A 17,655-nucleotide genomic window follows, 5' to 3' on the forward strand; every position below is an offset into this window, starting at 1 on the left:
GGTTCTCCTCTTGATTCTTTTCTTCGTCTCTTTCACTTGCATTTAGATTTCCTCTGTGCCCTGGTACTGTTACGTGCTCCCCCCTTCCAAATCTAAAGGCTTCATCATCTCAGGAGTGCTTGGCTCCAGCTGGTCGGGTTGCATTGCTGAAGGTAAAACTGCAGGCGTGGGGTTAGGGACAGGCTTGTTCAGTTTTCCTTCTGTATTGACTGCAGTTGATTTTAACGTGAATTTTAGAGTAATGTGCATGTGGTGACGCCAGAATATCAGCTTAGTTATTTGGCCCTAGCACTGACTGTTGTCCTTTCTGGATCTCCAGCTATCTTTTCAGTTGCATAGCACCATCCCCTCACTGCCTGTCTTGTGGTAATGAGGAATGAAAAGAATAGCCAAAGATTTATTCTCAGCAGATTAATCACACTGCCCTCTGCTGCTCTCTTTCAGCTGAGCTGATTTGTCACAATTCATACTGTGTTTACCTGTTCTTCAAATAAACATTTTGCGACAGCGTATTTCCCAGTACTGGCTTGCAAGAATACTTTGTAAGCGATAAACAAACAAAATTTATATCCCTTGCTTACTTAAATAGTAACAATAACCATTCATTGTAGAGGCATGGAAGGTTTTACTCTCTGCTGGCAGCATCCCTAGAAGGCAGATCCAATGTGGCAGCAGTTCGGTGGAGCATATACAAATGAAGATGAGATGAAATCAAACTCCATTCATCGGACTTTCTCATGGTCCTCAGCAAGAGGTCGTATTTTCACTCCTGATGTGGTAACCTCGATTCAGTGTTGTACTCCTTACCGACAAAAATAAATTTTAATAGTCCTTCACTAAAGAAAGCCCTTCAAGTTTCAGCTGTTACTTTTCTTGTGGTTCTTCTCTGCTCTTCGGGTTTATTTTTCATTGTCCTGACTCTATCAGTAATAGGTGATCTTGCATGCTCTTCTCTTCCAGAGGCATTTATTTGCCGCTTGGGTATTACACATCGTCAGCATATATAGTTTATGATCATTGTATTTTACATTTTCCTAGAGTGTAAAATCCCTCTGGAACAATTCAGCAGTTTCAGTCCTAACTTATCTGAGTATCTGGTAACGACAGAGACAATCTAGAGACGATCTGTTTTTGTCTCGCGGTTTATCATTACAAACTGTTATGGATGAAAAGTTCCTGTACTCTTCCAAGGCTGGCTTTTCTGAAGTCTCAGTGACTTTTCTTCTGCTTCTTTTACTCAGTTCTTTTCTGCGCTGAGGTAGAAGAGATTCAAAATAACACAAAGTAACCAAAATCAGCCTTCCTGCCCTCCAAGGGCTTGCCTTGGTCTCTGTCGACAGGGCAGCAGACCCTTAGCAGAGGGAAGCTTCCCCATAGTTGGCTGTTGCTCTCTGCAAATACCTTTCTGTCATAGAGTCAGATCTCTTTTTCTGTTTGCTTGTCTAAGAGAAATACAGAAATCCGTGGAGAGCAGGTGGGGAGGAGCAGGCACATGGCCTACAACTGTAGTTGCCAATCTTAAAAGGCTGCAGGAGGCACAGTGGGGTTTGGGCATGAGCTTCAACACTTACTGCTGTTGTGTGCTCCTGTTTTGCTGAGTTGCGAGCAGACATCTTCATCGCTGGTGTTACAGGGAGATGTGCAGCAGATTTGCACTGAGGTGGGTTCCCAAGCCACTGGGGAGAAGGAGAGCAGGCCAAATCCCCTACTTCTTGTCTGGTGGGTGGAAACTGCCAGGTGACTTGGTCTGAGGCCAGGGCAAGAGTACTGGGATATGGCTTAGAAGTGTAGGAACTGGTGAGAACTGGGATGTTTCTAGCTGCAGTACTGGCAAGGCTTTATCACAGGCCAGCAGAAAAGAACATCAAAGATTTAACCCTGTTACAGATTTCTCAGCAGAAATGGGTTTTCTTTTTTAATGGGGGAAAATGGAGCATCTGTCAAATACTTATTTTTGGATTATGTATGCAAGTTTGGATAAATAAATTATTTGTGGGTTAGGGAGGTGGTTTTTTTGTTTGGATGGATTTTTTTTTGATGTAGGTGGAAGATTTTATAAAAGGACTGGGTGGAAGATTTTATAAAAGGACTGTGGAATGGACTTAGCAGACTCAGCATTGTAGCTTGTGTGAACTCCATGACTGTACATGGAGATCCTCACTTTGACAGGATTCCTGAAAGGAAGTCTTGTCTTTTCTGAATTGTGTCCTGATAGCAAATGGTGTGTGTTTGAAGAAATTCAGGTTTTGAGACCTAACCTTGGGATTCTTCTCTGCTATGGGGACATGAGTCTGTGCTCCTCAGACAATTTATTCACTGAAGGTATGTCACAGGGCTGAGCGCTTGTCACAGAGCTGCACTGGTGTTGATCGTGTAGGCTTACCTGAAACCCTGGCCCTGAGACAGAGGCAAGCCAGGATATATTGCTATGTCCAATATTGCCCCGTTGCCCCTGTTCCCATCATGGAATGGAGCTGTGGAGTGCTGGGAAGCTCGTCACCAAGGTCTGCGTACATCTTCCAGCCCTTGCTTGTACTGTCAGAAGGCTGACCACCCCTCGGTTATGAGATTAGTGTGATTTGTGGTGCAAAGATCAGAAATATTCATGTCTCTTTCTCTAGCTGACCCTTTATATCCAAAGACATCCAGTTTGTGTTGCTTGAGCGTGGATATGGGGGTTTACAGTTACGCAGCTGATGCTGGAGGCTGCACCACCTGCTAGCTGGAGGGTGTCGTTTCTGAGGGGTGGCAAGCCTGGCCATTGCCCAGAGAGGGCTCAGGAGGTCTGACCTACAGGAACATTCTGTTGCCTCGTTGTAAGGAATTGATTAAAGTGGCAACTACTTGTTTTTCTAAGAGGTGGATGGAGCTGGATGTACATGTTCTGCACCATCCTGGCATGCTATTCTTTGTCTGGGACATGGGCATTTTGAAATATCTTTTAAAGTTTTTGCATGGGAAAGAAAAATGCTTAGTGCACTCTTTCATTTCTGACTTTTCTAGCAATTCTCTAATCCTTCAGGGGGTTGCTTGTTTCCTTTACCTTTAGGTATTCTTTTGATCCTTGTAATTGGTCATTTGTTCATCTGAGATGGTGAAGCCTCATTCCAGCTTTGAATTTTTATTTTCTGTTTTTGTTCTCTCCAGTTCCTTTCCTGCATCATTATTTCTGTTTTGAGACCTGACTCCAGATCAGTGCTTAAATCTTCTGCACCTTTCCTTTATTCTTTGAATGAGGCCAATAGGATAGTTTTGAAGGGTTCATGTTTGCCACTAACTATGGTATCAGTCTCAATGACTGATGCTATTTTACCCACTAAAATTAGTAAATGTTCAGACTCAACCCTGTGTATACTGTTTTTCTCTGCTTTGATGTAAAATACCATTGGAGTGGTTACTGGTGAAGGGCATTTTAAGACTTTTACTGAAGATCAGTTCCCTGGTTGTAGGTAGTTGGTCATTTTAAATGTTTTATAATCCCTCTTCTAGATGATAGTATTTTGCCTACAGGGATAAACCATGCCTTCTGCTTGTCGTGTGTGTTAGAGGATTAAATCTTACGGGTGCATGCTTTTCATGTGTTGAGGCAGAACCTCATTAAAATTAAAGGGTTTTACTGAGCAACATTGATCTCATCTGTTTGCAATAATGGGTAATTGTATATGAAACTGTTAATTATCAGGAAAGTGCTATGCATGCCTCTAATGCTTCATATGATTCCCATATTTTGTTTGATTAGATGGGCTGAATAAAGGTTGCACAATGTACTTTCACATCAGAGTTGGAAAGCACAGTCTTTCTTTGCTTTATTAAGACTTTTTTGATGAAATGTTTTTTATGAGATTACTTTGGTAGGGCTTTCTTTGTGTTTTTTTAAGACAATACCATTGTCTGCCAGGTATTTTAAGAAGCTGTAGAACATAAGGGCATGTGTTGTGCTTCTTGTCTCTGGCAACTCAGCCGATTTTAAAACAACTTCACATGTCTGACTAATAAACCAAGCTACAGCTTTGATCTTGTAAACACTTACATGTATACATAATTTTACTTGTGTAAGATGTTCTGCTGAAATCCAGTCAGAATGTTCCTGTTGGCAAACTTTTTATATAAACAGGCTTGTTCGCAGTGCCAGAGTCGGTTGTATTACAGTTAGCTGGGGCAAATGATGGTATGCCATGGGCAGCCAGTTATGCTAGGTTTCGAGGTTGTTACGATTGGGCACAGGGGTGCAGAGACTTTTGGTCCCCTATGGTTCCTCTGTTAGGTAGAGGTATAGGTTGAGAAAGACTGCCCCGTGTTGCTGCTTTTACTGGCCAATGTCCGCACATCATGATTCAGCCCTTTATTTTTAGCTACCTAATTGCAGCCAACTGCTGCACAGAACACAGATAAGGCAGCTAATTTTAATATGAAAATCACAGTAACATATTGAGTTCATTGTGAAAAAAATTTCTTTTTTGTTTTCCAGAATTGAAAGTAACTGGTAGGCTTTTTTTTTTTTGTACAAAGGTCTTGTTCTCGCATTAAGCTCTTATGGAAAAAATACACTCAAAGAAGCAAAACATAATGAATATGACAGGATGAGTATTCATGATTCTCCATGTGACAGAGATGTTTAATCATTTTTTAAAATATGTAAGAATCTGTTTTGTTTATGGAAGACATCTCATTTTTAGAAGAAAGTTTCAGGCATTTCTGACTGTGGGAATAAGTTTGAAAGGCCTGGAAGACAAATGTAATCCTAGATTAGCATCCTTTAAAATAATGAGAAGAGTCATCAAATCTCACTTTTCCCATGTGCTGAAATTGTCCCCCTTTCCTCTAATTCAGAGTTGTTGTGTGCACAAAAGCAGCGGTAAAACTGACTTTCCCTACATTGTGTAGCCATGGCCTGCCATCACATCAACTGTTTTTTTGTGTTTAAAGTTAGTGTTTAGCTTGTGCTCCTGAATAGTTTTCACTTTTTATAAGACTTTGAACAAAAATGTACATGCTGCTATGCACATACACAGAAAAAAAGAACTGAAAAATCAAAGTAAGTTTCAGTTTGAGCTGGATTTGCCATGTGATGTTGCCCCAAATAAATGCTTTTAGGTGTTGCTATGCAGGTAGAGAAGTGTGCATTTTATCTGTGCTTGTAACGCGTTTTTATTCTGCTCATTTGTTTTATCCTCATCACTCTAGACACGGTCCCTCTTCTGCCTTTGTAGTAATTTTTTGTGTTATAAAACTGAACAGTATGATTCTGTAAATAAAATAAATATTGTAGAAACTGGGTACAAATACAAGAATATGTTTGTGAAAGAGAATATGTGTACATTTTTTCTAGTATCTCCTTGGGGATTACAAAATAGTATACTGTACATTATTTATGAAATTGCCTAGATAGTGTGATCTTTATGTAGATGCTTTATATTCTTGAGCTGCTATGTGAATGTTTTGGATTCTTTATTTTTTTGTAAGTATATTCCCATATTCTTCCACAAAAATTGGAGAAAAGAGGGTCAGAATGTTGGCAGATAACTACAGTCAGTCATGTCAGTAAGAACCATTTTTAAGAGGTAAATTTTGATTTCAAGATGTTGTTTTATTTGAAGACTACTGACGTCAAAGATACTTGTTATGTATTTTACATACCTTAATATTATATTATATTAAGTGGAATACTGTATTATATTGGGTGGAAAAAGATGGTTCTCATAGAACTGTCTATTCTAACAGTAACTGGAAAATGTTTTGAATAATTTGCTGGTAACGGTGGTTCCGATCTACTTTTTATTCTTATAGATCTATGAAGACCCTTCTATTATCAAAAAGTTCTTCTGTTGTCAAAGACCCTTTTAGAAATGCAACCATGTAAAGTAATTTCTCATTCAATTTTCATTTTACATTTTGTGACATACTGGGTTACGGTTCTAGACTCAGGAGAAGGTCATATTTTCATCCCCATAATGTGTAGCTGATTTTTATATAGTTCTGCCCAACCAGCGTGTGTAGTATCAGTTCATGTGCCTTTCAGAAACTTATTACATGGCTTTTTTATAGTTTTGTAAAAATCATATGAATTTGGCAAAATAACTTTCCCATAAATCTGTATTTTGGGGGAAAGTCATTGCTTTTCTTGTAAGTCATTGTTAGTTCAGTGACATAACAGATATTAAATTATTTTTGCTGAGAATTAGTGTCAGGCTGACAGATCTATTGTTACTTGAGTCATTCTTTCTAAAAGATTGGTATAATATTAGATTTCAACCAGTGCTTTAAACTTCCCCAGAGCCAACACTTAATGGTCCAGATAAAGCCTGAGATTGTTCTCGTGCATCTCGTGGCGGCAAGTTACCTGGATTTGTCAATTTGACAAATGATCTGAAGTTAGTAGTGGTTATCTGTCGTCCTCCTCGATTGCTCTTAGATTGCAAAATATTCCGTCATATTTACCATACGATGGTACCATATGCTAAGAGCTGCAGCTCAGATTTTGAAGTCATGATCCTAAAAATCTGCCAGTATGAGATTTTAAGCAGGCCTCCGAGCCTGCGCTGGAGCCCACCCTTCCCTACTATGAGAACCGATGGGACGCAGCCCCAAAGCTCAGCGTGGTGCTCTGAAGGTCGCCCGAGCCCAGAGAAGGACACGCTTTATTCACCCAAGCAGAGTTTTATCCCCGGGTTTGCTGTATCAGGGCCAGGTTGTTGTGTTGTAACACATGCCCAGCCACGTCCTCCAGTAAGCTGATGATAATTTTCTCATCGTGCCTAACCCCAGGACTGACAGCGGCTCAGGGCCAAAACCAACAGCAGGATGCAGATGCATGGACTTGGAATTCTAGGAAATAATAGTGGATAAGTAATATAATTTATTAGTGTAATGTTTTGAGATATCAGCACACTAGTGCCTTATTATCAAAAGGGTTTTTTTTTGGTTGTTGTATATTTTAAGGAGAACAATGAGATTTCTGTAAAGGATTTTTTATTCTTGGGAGAAGAATTGTGAGATCGTATGGGGGAGGATATGAAATTACTCTCTGAAAATTTAGCATGTAGGTGATGGAGGCTGGTGTTTGGTTTTGTGTTGGTTTTTTTTTCCCCTGAGTTATTGTGGAACTCGAAAGTTCAGTGCTGAATGCAAGATGAGAGCTAAGATTGGGAATAGGCCAAGGCAGACCTTGAACGTGAAGACAAAGACCCTGTTTATTTCAGGGAACTGTGGGAGGTATTTAAAGTCAGGAGACGTGATCCAGAGAGATGGATTAGTAAAATGACCTTTACAGCAGCATGATGAGTGAGGAAAAAAATTGCATTTATCAACCTCAAGGAAAATAATGTTTGAAGTAGTCAAGACATGAGTTTGATGTAAGTTTAGATTAATTTAAACAATGTGACTAGATAGGAAGGACTGTCTCCTAATGTAGTTGTGCAGAACAAATCTGCAAGATTTTGCTATATCTGGGAGGGACGCCCTGGGAAGGGTCCGAGGTGTTGTCATGGCATGATTTACAGTCACCACAAAAATAAGTGGTTGCAAATAGCATAGTTTTAAACTTTCATGTTTTTTGAAATTTGTTTTATGATATTTATTGATGGTCCATATTCATCGCGCAGAACAAACAGCTTTTTTTGGGGGGGTTGGGCCATTTGCTGTGTTTCTAAACCATAATTTAATCATTTTTTCTTCAGCCAACCATTGCTTTCTCCTGGTGTCTTTTTGATTTCCAAATAGACAAAAATGATCCCTTGCTTTTTAGTTGTATATTATCCCTTTTCCAGTTACATGTTTAGTCCTTTTTTTTTATTGTTATACTGCTTTTACTTACTTCAACTTTTTGAAAAAAAATTATTATTATAAATTCTTCCTCGGTTGTAAGATTGTATCTGAATCAACAAGTTGCTGGTCACTTCTTGCTGTGTAATGTTCCCTCAGCTGACTTGGCTGATAGCTGTGACGTACTGGAGAATGCTCCAGTATCTCCTTTCCTAGCTTGTTTATTTAAAGTAGCTGCAAAACAAACTGTAGTTTTTAATCATTGAGACTTGCGTGAATAATACTACAACTATACAGGTCTATAAATGCTTCTCCAAACCTGAATCTGAGAAAAACCCCAAAATGTTCAGGGCTCAATTGGCCAAGCCTAGTTGCGTTGGTGAGCACTTGCACACGTAGTCCCATCAGTTACTTATGCAATATGTGCTTATTAATTGGCACGAAGCTGATCGTCTAAATCCCTGCTGGCCTAGAAGACGTTGGTGATGCTTGCACCAAAATCTTTCTGGGCAACACAAACTAATGCTCTTCCTCTAATCTTTTTTTTTACAGTCTTACGGTAAAGGGGCAAGAAGAAAAAACCGATTTAAAGGATCAGATGGGAGTACGTCTTCTGACACTACCTCTAACAGTTTCGTACGCCAGGTATGTTTTTCAGCTTTTAAAAGACTGGATGGCTTGCTGATGTTAATGTTCAAGTAATTATTTTTTCTTGGTAAGTTATCGAATCAAAGAGTGATACTGTAGCGTGAGAAATAGCAGAAGTCTCTGCCGGAACAATGAAAAATATTTGGTTGCTATTGTTTTGATCTTGGCAGAAAAATATTTTTAAATTTCTTATTCATTTCCATGTATAGTAGTTTTCATTATTTTTGTTAGTCTACTGCCATCAGGTGATTAAAGCTGGAGGAGGAGGCGGAGTCTGATGGGAGCACCTAAAGTGGCAACATTTGGGAGAAAGCATCAAAACCCTACCAGTCCTCAGGGTTTTCCTGCTTAAAATAGTGCTGTGCGAGGCAGTGTTAACTTAGATGCTTTCCTCCCACATCCCAGTGTTATTGGAAGGCATGGGTTGGAGGGGAAATCCCTGGCCGCATTTGTCCCCATCGCACTGATGCTGAAAGGCCTGTAGAGGATGGAGCGGTGCCGTAGGCTCCCGTGACCTGCGCCTACATGTCTCTCCCTTGAAGGGGGACACCCAAGTGGAGCCTCATGGGGATCCCAGACCTGTCTGGGTGCTTGGAGGACAGCTCAATCTGGCCAACAGAGGTGACAAAAAATGTAGGGAAGGGTATCCAGAGCCCAGTGTGGTCTTTGGCTGCAGAACAGTGCTACTGAAGCTGTGCTTTTGTGGAAGGAGAGTGAGTTTCAGTGTGCTTATTGTTGACACAACTTGGAGAGCATGAAGGGTACCCAGGGCATCACAGTAACTGCGCCTGTGCAGAGTCTGAAATACAGTTCTTCATGCCCTGCTGATTTAAGCTGTGGTTTTGCAAATGCAGACTTTGCCATCTTTTTTGGAGGCATTCTGGAATTTGGGAGGTTTCTTTGCAAAGTTTTTGGTTTTGCCATAAGCAGGCATCAGACCTCCTTCTCTACCGGCTTGTCTTGCACGTTCCTCCATCTCAAAACATTTAATGGCTCCACTGCTGTTGCATTGGTTGTATCAGTACACATCTTTTGTTTGCAAAATTCTTCTGCCTTGTCCTGCTGTGATCATGTTAGCAGGTTTTATAATAGGCTGTGGATTTGATAAAGTCAGGCCGCTATTACATTTCAGTGTCTGTTGGACATAGGCATGAAATATTAATTAATCATGGGATTTTTTTTTTCAGTGGCAGTGAACAATATGAAGGTGGAAACCCTGGATCAATAAATTACTTATTTGTGATATTTTGCCCTGTTTAAAAATACTCTGAAAAAAACAGTCCAAGTAGTGTTTGGGAGCAGCAACAGGATTTCCCAGTTCCAAGGAATCTTTGTAAAAAAAATCTGTGTTGCTGTTTTCCTTAGCTCCTCGTGGATGTTGAATTCAGTCTGGAACATTTTTAGCAGAGTATGAGTGTTTATTTTACACTGGCTGCACACAGTGCTTTGCCTTTCTTGTTTACCTAAATGAAGTCTGAAATTGGTCTCTAGTATCTCTTCTTGCTGTCATGAGGGGAAGCAGGGAAAAGAGGATGTAGCACAAGGAGGTGGATCATCAGACTAAATATAGGTGTTGAGGTGGACTCCTGTAGTCAGTGGAGATCTGTTGGGCTCTATAGACTGTGGGGCATGATTTATCAAATCTTCAAAACAGACATATAAAACAGGGTTGGTGAGCTACAGTCAAAAACTGTTTATATCTCTGCCAGGACTGCAGAGGGAGCATAGAGTGTGACTACCTCAAGTGTAGATTTTTACAGAAGAGATTTATATTTTTCCCTGAAATAAATCCAAATTTAGTAGTTACTCAAGTGATATGACTTAAAGTCAAATGACTTAAAGGTGAAATAGGCTTCTACGAAAAAACAGGTTTAATAGATTCAGCAGTAGATTGCTGAAGCAAAACTCAGTTTTGAAACGGTATTGTCACTGAAGATAATGAAGGGATGTCAATCGATAAATATGTTATGTGAGATTGTCCAAAATAAGTTTTAGAAAAGAAGATCATCACAAAACATTCCTAGTAAGTAATATACAGGCAGAGCTGTTCGAGTGGTAGCAGATGTATGAGAGAAGTGTCTCTTCACAGTTGCTGCTGAGAGGTTTACTTCAGAGCTTGGACTGCATCTTCAACAGGCTTTCCTGCTCTGATTCTCCTCCTGGGACAGCTTGTTTTTCTCCTGCATTATGGAAGAATTGCCACCAGTGTGACCAGGGTGCCCAGTGCCCCAGATATTAAACAGAACGGGTGCAGTCACTTTCTGCTAGCTCAGCTGCTGTGTCCTTCCCAGAAACTACCTCAGTGCTGTGTATTTCTTGTCTCTGTCTTTCTTGGAGGATATTTTACACAGTATAAATGAACATAATTGTTTTGCCAGAATTAGTCATTTGTAGGAGAAAAGGTGACTCCAAAAATTTGGTGTTTCTCCTGAGATGGGTGAAAGCTGCAGAAAAGCAGAGTGGACAAATGAATCCAAACCCAGTAGAATCAATGATGTACTCATTTATTTTCCGTTACTTTATTTTACTGCTATCTTAAAACTGGGAAGTCAATTTTTGCTTGGAAAGAGGTTTTGGGTTTTTTTGGCAGTGGTTTTGATCTAGCCGTGGGATACACACAACCTGTTTGTTTCAGCGATGCTTATGATGCCTATAGCTGCCTTTTTTTTCCTCCGACTTCCTTTTTTCCCCCCTCGCTTCCTGTCTCCTTTCACATTTACGTCTTAACTTGTCCTGCAACTTTTATGTGCATCTCTACAAGTACTCCCTTCTGCACTCAAGAAGGAATCCTGGGATTGTCCTGAACATTTGCTGAGGTCTGCCTACGTTCCTCGTAAAGAAGAAAAAATGTTTGGAAGGTGCTTTTGCGTCATATTTAGCTGGCCTGTCCTTAAACTGGGAGAGCTGCGAGAGGGGTGCAGGTTCTTGTCGTAAGCATCGATGGAAAGTGGACATTTCCTAACAGAGAAAAATATTGGTGCTGGATAAAAGAAGACAAATATGTCTAGTCCTAAAGAACGTTATGCATGTGGAAGGCAGTGGAGGTATTGTGCAAGAGCAAGGATATAGGATTCTGTCGTTTGAATCCACAGAGCTGCTGGCCATTTAAATTAAAGCTGCTGCGGGAGGGAGGGAGTTAGTATCTATTACTTACATTGACAAAGCTTTATTGCGTCTGCATTTTGCTATTTCCTTAAGGACATATGCACCTCTGGCTCCGATATGTACCTGGCAAGTTTCCTGCAATGCATACCAAATGCTACAGTACTAAAAATAATGCCAACTTAGTTTTATTTGAATGAGAGAGAACAAAGTAACATTTTATTCAAATTGCTTGAAAATTCCTGCTGTTGTATAAGGAGAATGAAATGCACTCTGCACAGTCCTGTATGCAATAATCTTTTCCATTTAAATCTGTTTTTCAGAGTGCTGAAATAGAGCAGAGCAATCTATCCAGTATTTTTTCTAATGTACATAAAAGAAGTATTAAACTAAAGCAAGAGCATTTTTATATATATATAAAATACAAAGTTAAACCCCATTCTTTTCAATCCAGTTAAACCTCCTCTGTACTGTGAATTTTATCTATTGATATAGATTTTTATTTCTATTTTTTACTTGTGACACTGTAAAATCTATGAGATTTTAGGAGAATGTTTTGGATCATGTTCTATTTGTTTGTTAAAAAATTGCTTCTTTAGTTTTGTCTCCAGAATATTAGTGATGATATTGAAGCTTAAAAAAATAACAACAACTTGGCCTTCCTTTCACTTGCCAGCAGCTACTGCTTGACTTTTCAATAGCAGGAGAGGGAAGAATTTTTTTCCCCTCTGTTGTGTTGTGAAGTTGTATTGGCAATTAAGCAGTGTATTTGGAAAGCAGAAGCATCATTGCACACCAATCAGCTCCCAACTAACTTTAATCAGTTGTCTTTAGGGAGCTAAAGAACATTGTGTTATGTAGTTTTCATCATCTTTTTTGAGCTTTGGAGTGATAAGCAGCTTGTTCTTAGGGTTACCTAGGAAAGACTGAATTGGATCTGATCTCTACTTGCTGCCATTTTGACTGATGCGTGGTAATGATTTTGTTCCCAAGGGTTTTTTCAAAATATGGATCAGACAAAATATTTTGCAGACAACACTATGGCACTTCCCAGCAACATTATTTTAAGCAAATTGCATGTTCTGATAGCATTACATATTTTGCGGTTGCACTTCTGGACCTGTCTTTGTCAAGGTTTTATTTTAAATCCTAATGATTAATCACAGAGGCATCTAAGTTGCATAGGCAGATTAGATTGTGAAATAGACTGTAGACTATGAACTTGCTTACTGAAATATTTAAGGTTTTACAAACCTGTTTTTTTGCCTTTAAATATTGGCTTGATGCCTATTACACTGTGTTCACTCAAAAACACAGCTATAAATAATTATGTAGGGAATTCATTATTCTTCTACTTTCCTCTAAGGACGTTCGCCTAGCTGTGTAATTACCTATTGAATTTTATGAATGGTAAAACTAAGATTTGCACTAAAAATGATTTGAAAATATTGACTTAGTTTTGCTCATAAACATGCCTCTTAATCTTGAGTTCACCAGAGAACTGGGCCATGTCAGAAATGTATTCCTCTTCTTTTAATTGCTTCCCCCCCCGCCCCCCCCCCCCGATATAGAGCTTAGCTTTGATTTTTTTCTTTTCATAAGGGGAAGAGCTTAGGTACTCAGCTTGTACACGCAGCCTGCCAGTGAGGCAATGCATTTACAGGCTGAGCTGCGAAGAGCTGGTGTAGAGTGGGCACAGGTATTAGCTTTGGTCTTAATGCCCAGTACTAACAATCTTATGCTGAAAACCTGCTTATGCTTTCTCTGCTAGGGCTATTCCTGCTTCTTGAAGACTATGTGTGAACAAGACTGTGGCTAGCCAGAAAATCTAAATAAATAATTAAAAAAAAGCTCATTTGCAAATTAATATATTCTTACAGTCTTTATGTGCCTCTAATTATGAGACATGTTTGGCTTGTAGAGAAAAAAGGAGCTTTTCAGACTTGCCTTTAGCTTTTACACATAAAACGAGTTATGTCAGGAATTTTTAGAGGTATTGTGCAAACACTGATTGTAATACATGAAAATGTACCTGCTGCGTGGCTTAATTTTCTCATCTGTTATTTCTGATGCTAATGTCTGGGCATATTTTGTTAGGTTCAGTTTTTTTCTGATTCTGCTGATTTCACTGAAAGCCACAGCAGTGATGCTTGTGGCCTGTGCTTGCTACTGTGGTTGCACTGAAGCCTTACACAAGTGATATGTGCTAGAACACCTGCTTATTTGAAACACATTAGAACCCCTATTTCGTGGGTTTTTAATTTGATGGAATTGTGGCATCCTGTGTTTTTCACTGTGAATTATAAGGTTTTGAAGGAAATGTATTGCACTTGGATAAAGCCACCTTACACTGGGGTTGGTATATGGAGTATGACGTCTGTACTGCTGTGTTCTTCTGGCGTTAGCGGGAGCCACCAAACTTTGCCATTAAGGCCAGTGTGTGACCTTAAATCATGGGCAGGCAACGTAGTTTCGGGGTGATGTGCTGTTTATATCAAGCAATGTCAATTGTTTTTTAGTCAAATGCAGTGAGTCTGTATCTGTTATGATAGAAAATTAGGTAACGTCTCTAGGAGCAGTACTAGTATGCGAAAGCGACTATTTTTTATGTATTTCTTGTTGTAGGAAGTACACCAAGTTCCCAGCGGAAGAGTGGGTGAAAGGCTTAGAGCAGTGTAGGGATTCGTAAGAATATGTCAGTTCAGCTGTTGATGTAGAGTTTCATTCATGGCTGATATCTCCGTTCGTCAGCTGTGTGGTAAAAACCAGCTAGATGGAGGAGTGGGAGGAGGACAGCTTTTAGAAGAGGCCTGGACTGGGAGTGTGTGGCTGGAAGGAGGAGGGGTGGAGGGAGGAGAAAGGGTCTTTCCCTTCCAGTGGCAGTTGTGAAGCTGCACTTTAGGCTCTGTAGACATGGGAAAATCACATTAGACTCATTGAGCTATAGATTTCCTCAGCTGTAGAAAGGGTTTGAAAAGTCTCCTTTTTTGGCCTGGAGAGAAGAGAACAGATGCCCCTGTAAAGCATGGGATTTTGGCATGCGTGACTGGAGGGGAGATGGCTGAGAAAAACCCAGCGGAAAGGAAGTTCATTTGCGGACTTCAATTCTTTCATGGGCCCTTTTTTGCCTCAAATGGTTTCTAAGAATAGAAATCAAAATGCTGCCATGTGTTTAAAAAAACCACACACCCTCTAACCAAAACAAACAGGCAAAGCATCATAAAACTCTTCTTATACTTCCGTTTACTCTTCTTGTAGCAGGGTGTGAGAAAATTACAGGGGGGAACAACTAAATATAATACTTTATTAAAAACTGAAGGATAGGAGCCCTGTTTGAAGTTACTTTGCATGCAGCTGAAGTCAACACATCCTTTTCTGAGCAGCAGTGTGGGAACTATGAAATTTTGAAGATGGGGTTCATATCTAATGGCTGCTGAGATTGTTGCCAGCACTGCTTTTGAGCTTGCTAAGATGATGAGTGGGTGTTGTGAGGTGTTAGAGAGGACATATGTGGCCTCCTGCGAGAGGATGGAGGGAGACGCGAGCCCTGAGGTGGGAGGTGGCATCCCCACTGGTGGCAGCTGTTGGACCTTCTCCTTTGGCATTCCTATTGCTGCCATCTCACGTGTGCCTCCTGGCTATGGGCTTCTCCTCTGGGTCTATCAGGGAGAGGAGAAATGGGGCTTTCCAGCTGCTCAGGAACTACCACAGCCTGCACTCAAGTTTGGCAGCATCAGATGCGTCCCTTTGTAGTGGAGCATTCGAAGGGCGCGACAGGACTTGTGCATCCCTGAGCCATGTGGGATTTCTGCAGGTGACAGGGCTGCCTCCGTGCTGTGGGGGAGGAGGAGGAGGCAAGGGCTCAGCTGCTCAGGCAGTCAGAGATGTGAGGGGTTTTTTAGCAGTTAAGCAAACGGATGGAGGTAAAGCATCATCTTTGCAAGTTTGCTGAATATACAGCTGGAGACTCTTCCATCATAGTGCATGGCATAGGGAATGAGCAGAAAGGCTTAAGTCTAACTGTGTTTTTAGGCTTTCTCTTTGGCCAAATATCTTCATGACTGGCAATTGACCTCTGGCAGTCTCCGTCTTGCAGTTTTGTGCTAATCAGAGTGTGCTTTGCATGAGCTGAACCTCTCAAAGCCTTACAGCTGTGCCGAGAACCTCCTTGCCAGTATTTGTTGGTCTTCTGGGTGGGGTATAGCCAGAGCTGCAAGAAAAAACTACACAGTTGTAAACAGTTAAGAACAAAATTAGGAATAAAATTGAATGAGAATCAAGTGTTCTGTTTTATTTTGTCCCCTGCTTCTCCCAGGAAATTCACTGCGGTTTCTAGTTCTCATGTGTAGCATTGTCTTACTCAAAATAATAATTTTAAAATCGTGGTGAGATGCAAGGTTTATTATATGCTATCATAGATGTCTTCTAGTTATAGTCAGCACAGACATACAAAGTATCTGCAATGGGACAAGAGTTCTGATGCATATATTTAATTATAGCTAATGAAAAAAATGTCAAAAATAATTTAGGAAGATAAATGCAGTATATTGACAACTTTTTCTTACAGGCCTATTTAGTTGGAATGGATTTGTTTTGCGGTTGGTTTTTTAAATTTTTTTTTTTTAAATGGAGCAGTCCATTGGAAATTTTTTTTAACAAGGCCTTAAAATATGGGGTTTTTTTTGAGAAATAAGGTGGTTTAAGTCACTTGCAAAGTTCAAGTTTATAATTATGTGTGAATGCACCGTAAACATAGCTGCTGATTTAGTTCCTTTTAAGGAAAACTAAATCTGGAATGGTTTTTGTCATTTTAAATATTGCATTCAGGGCTTGCATTTATACTGTATGGTTTTGATTGGGAATGAATGTCAGACACAAGGGAACAGTTTGGTCCTCTGTAAAGCAAATGTCATCTTCCACTCCAAAATGCAAGCGGTTTCAAGGAAAAATAACCGCCGGTTGGCCGATGGGCAGCAAGCTGCTTCAGTTTCTCTTCGGTGCGGAGCCGGGCTGCTCCTAGTCACTGGGAGGGCTCAGGGAGTAAAGGAAGGTACTTTGCAATTAACCAGAGGGATCTACTGAATCTTTTGTCTTTCACGATACCCCATCAGTACGTTCCTGCTCAAACTCAGGAGTGTCATACCTCACTAAGTAGATATATTACAACATATACAAGTGCCATTTCTGTCCAGTTAGTCATGAAGTTGCCAGTTTTATGGGCAGTCGCAGCAGAGAGCTATCTTCTCTTGGGCTATGTATTTAGACAGTACTTCCAACACTGATTATATATTTCTGTATATTTGAATGTTGCTTTTTTCACCTGATCTCACTCAGACTTTTATGTGAATATCAGGTTCATTGAAAAGCTTTATGCTCTACTACTTCTAAAATGAATTGTAAATTTTCAAACAAATTTACAGTAAAGCTTTTTTCTGGTCATTGAATTAGAGTGTGACATCCATGTCAGCACAATTGTGCACATTTTTTTCATTGATGGCCACATAACATTTTAGTTCCCAAATATGACTGGCCTGAAAAATAGTAGGACCTGAAACAGTCCTAGGTATATGAAAAACTGGAAAGCTACCTTTCCTTAAAATCTGATATTGTGGGATATCTGAATTCCTCCACCTCTGCCAAAGGAGGTAATTAATAATCCTGCTGAGATGCATAGTGTTAATTCTAAGCTCCGCATAAACCTGTAGCCTCCTATATGATAAATGATTGTCATCAGATGGTTTACCCATAGGATAATCAAGTCTTGGGTAGGGAAGAGAACTGATTCTTGAAAATGAGTGAGGAGCTGAAAGAGGGCAGGATGGGTGAAGTGAAAAAAGGAGAAATATATCTATATATACCTTTGATGTCTTTCCTCCTATTGCCTCCAGTGATATTTTTGAGTTTTCAGTTGTTTTGCAGATTGAACCGGAAAGTATTTCTGAAATCTGGGAAGACTGTTACAGGATGAAAACTAGCTAAGTCAGCATAAAAGCAGAAGTCTTGAGATGCTATGTCTTTTGTGTTAGAAATACAGTTTTAAGCCATAGTTGACCAGTTGGCTCTCAAATGGCTTATCAGATGCTTCTTTTGGAGGAACTGAGTTGAAGGGAGGTGCCGTTGTTCCTGTAGAAAGCATGGCTAGTT

At 40.0% G+C, this 17,655-nt stretch overlaps 1 protein-coding gene across 1 annotated transcript in view; it reads left to right on the plus strand.

Moving 5' to 3' along the window:
* The window catches only part of CACNB2 (calcium voltage-gated channel auxiliary subunit beta 2), a 251,979-nt gene that overhangs the window by 3,473 nt on the left and 230,851 nt on the right, over positions 1-17,655 (plus strand). Inside the window, exon 2 of the mRNA XM_075143896.1 lies at positions 8,314-8,406. Within this exon, the coding sequence (XP_074999997.1) occupies positions 8,314-8,406 (93 nt within the window). The remainder of the gene's footprint in view (positions 1-8,313; positions 8,407-17,655) is intronic.

This window comes from Calonectris borealis, chromosome 2 (genome assembly GCF_964195595.1).
Source record: "Calonectris borealis chromosome 2, bCalBor7.hap1.2, whole genome shotgun sequence".
Classification (NCBI taxonomy): domain Eukaryota; kingdom Metazoa; phylum Chordata; class Aves; order Procellariiformes; family Procellariidae; genus Calonectris; species Calonectris borealis.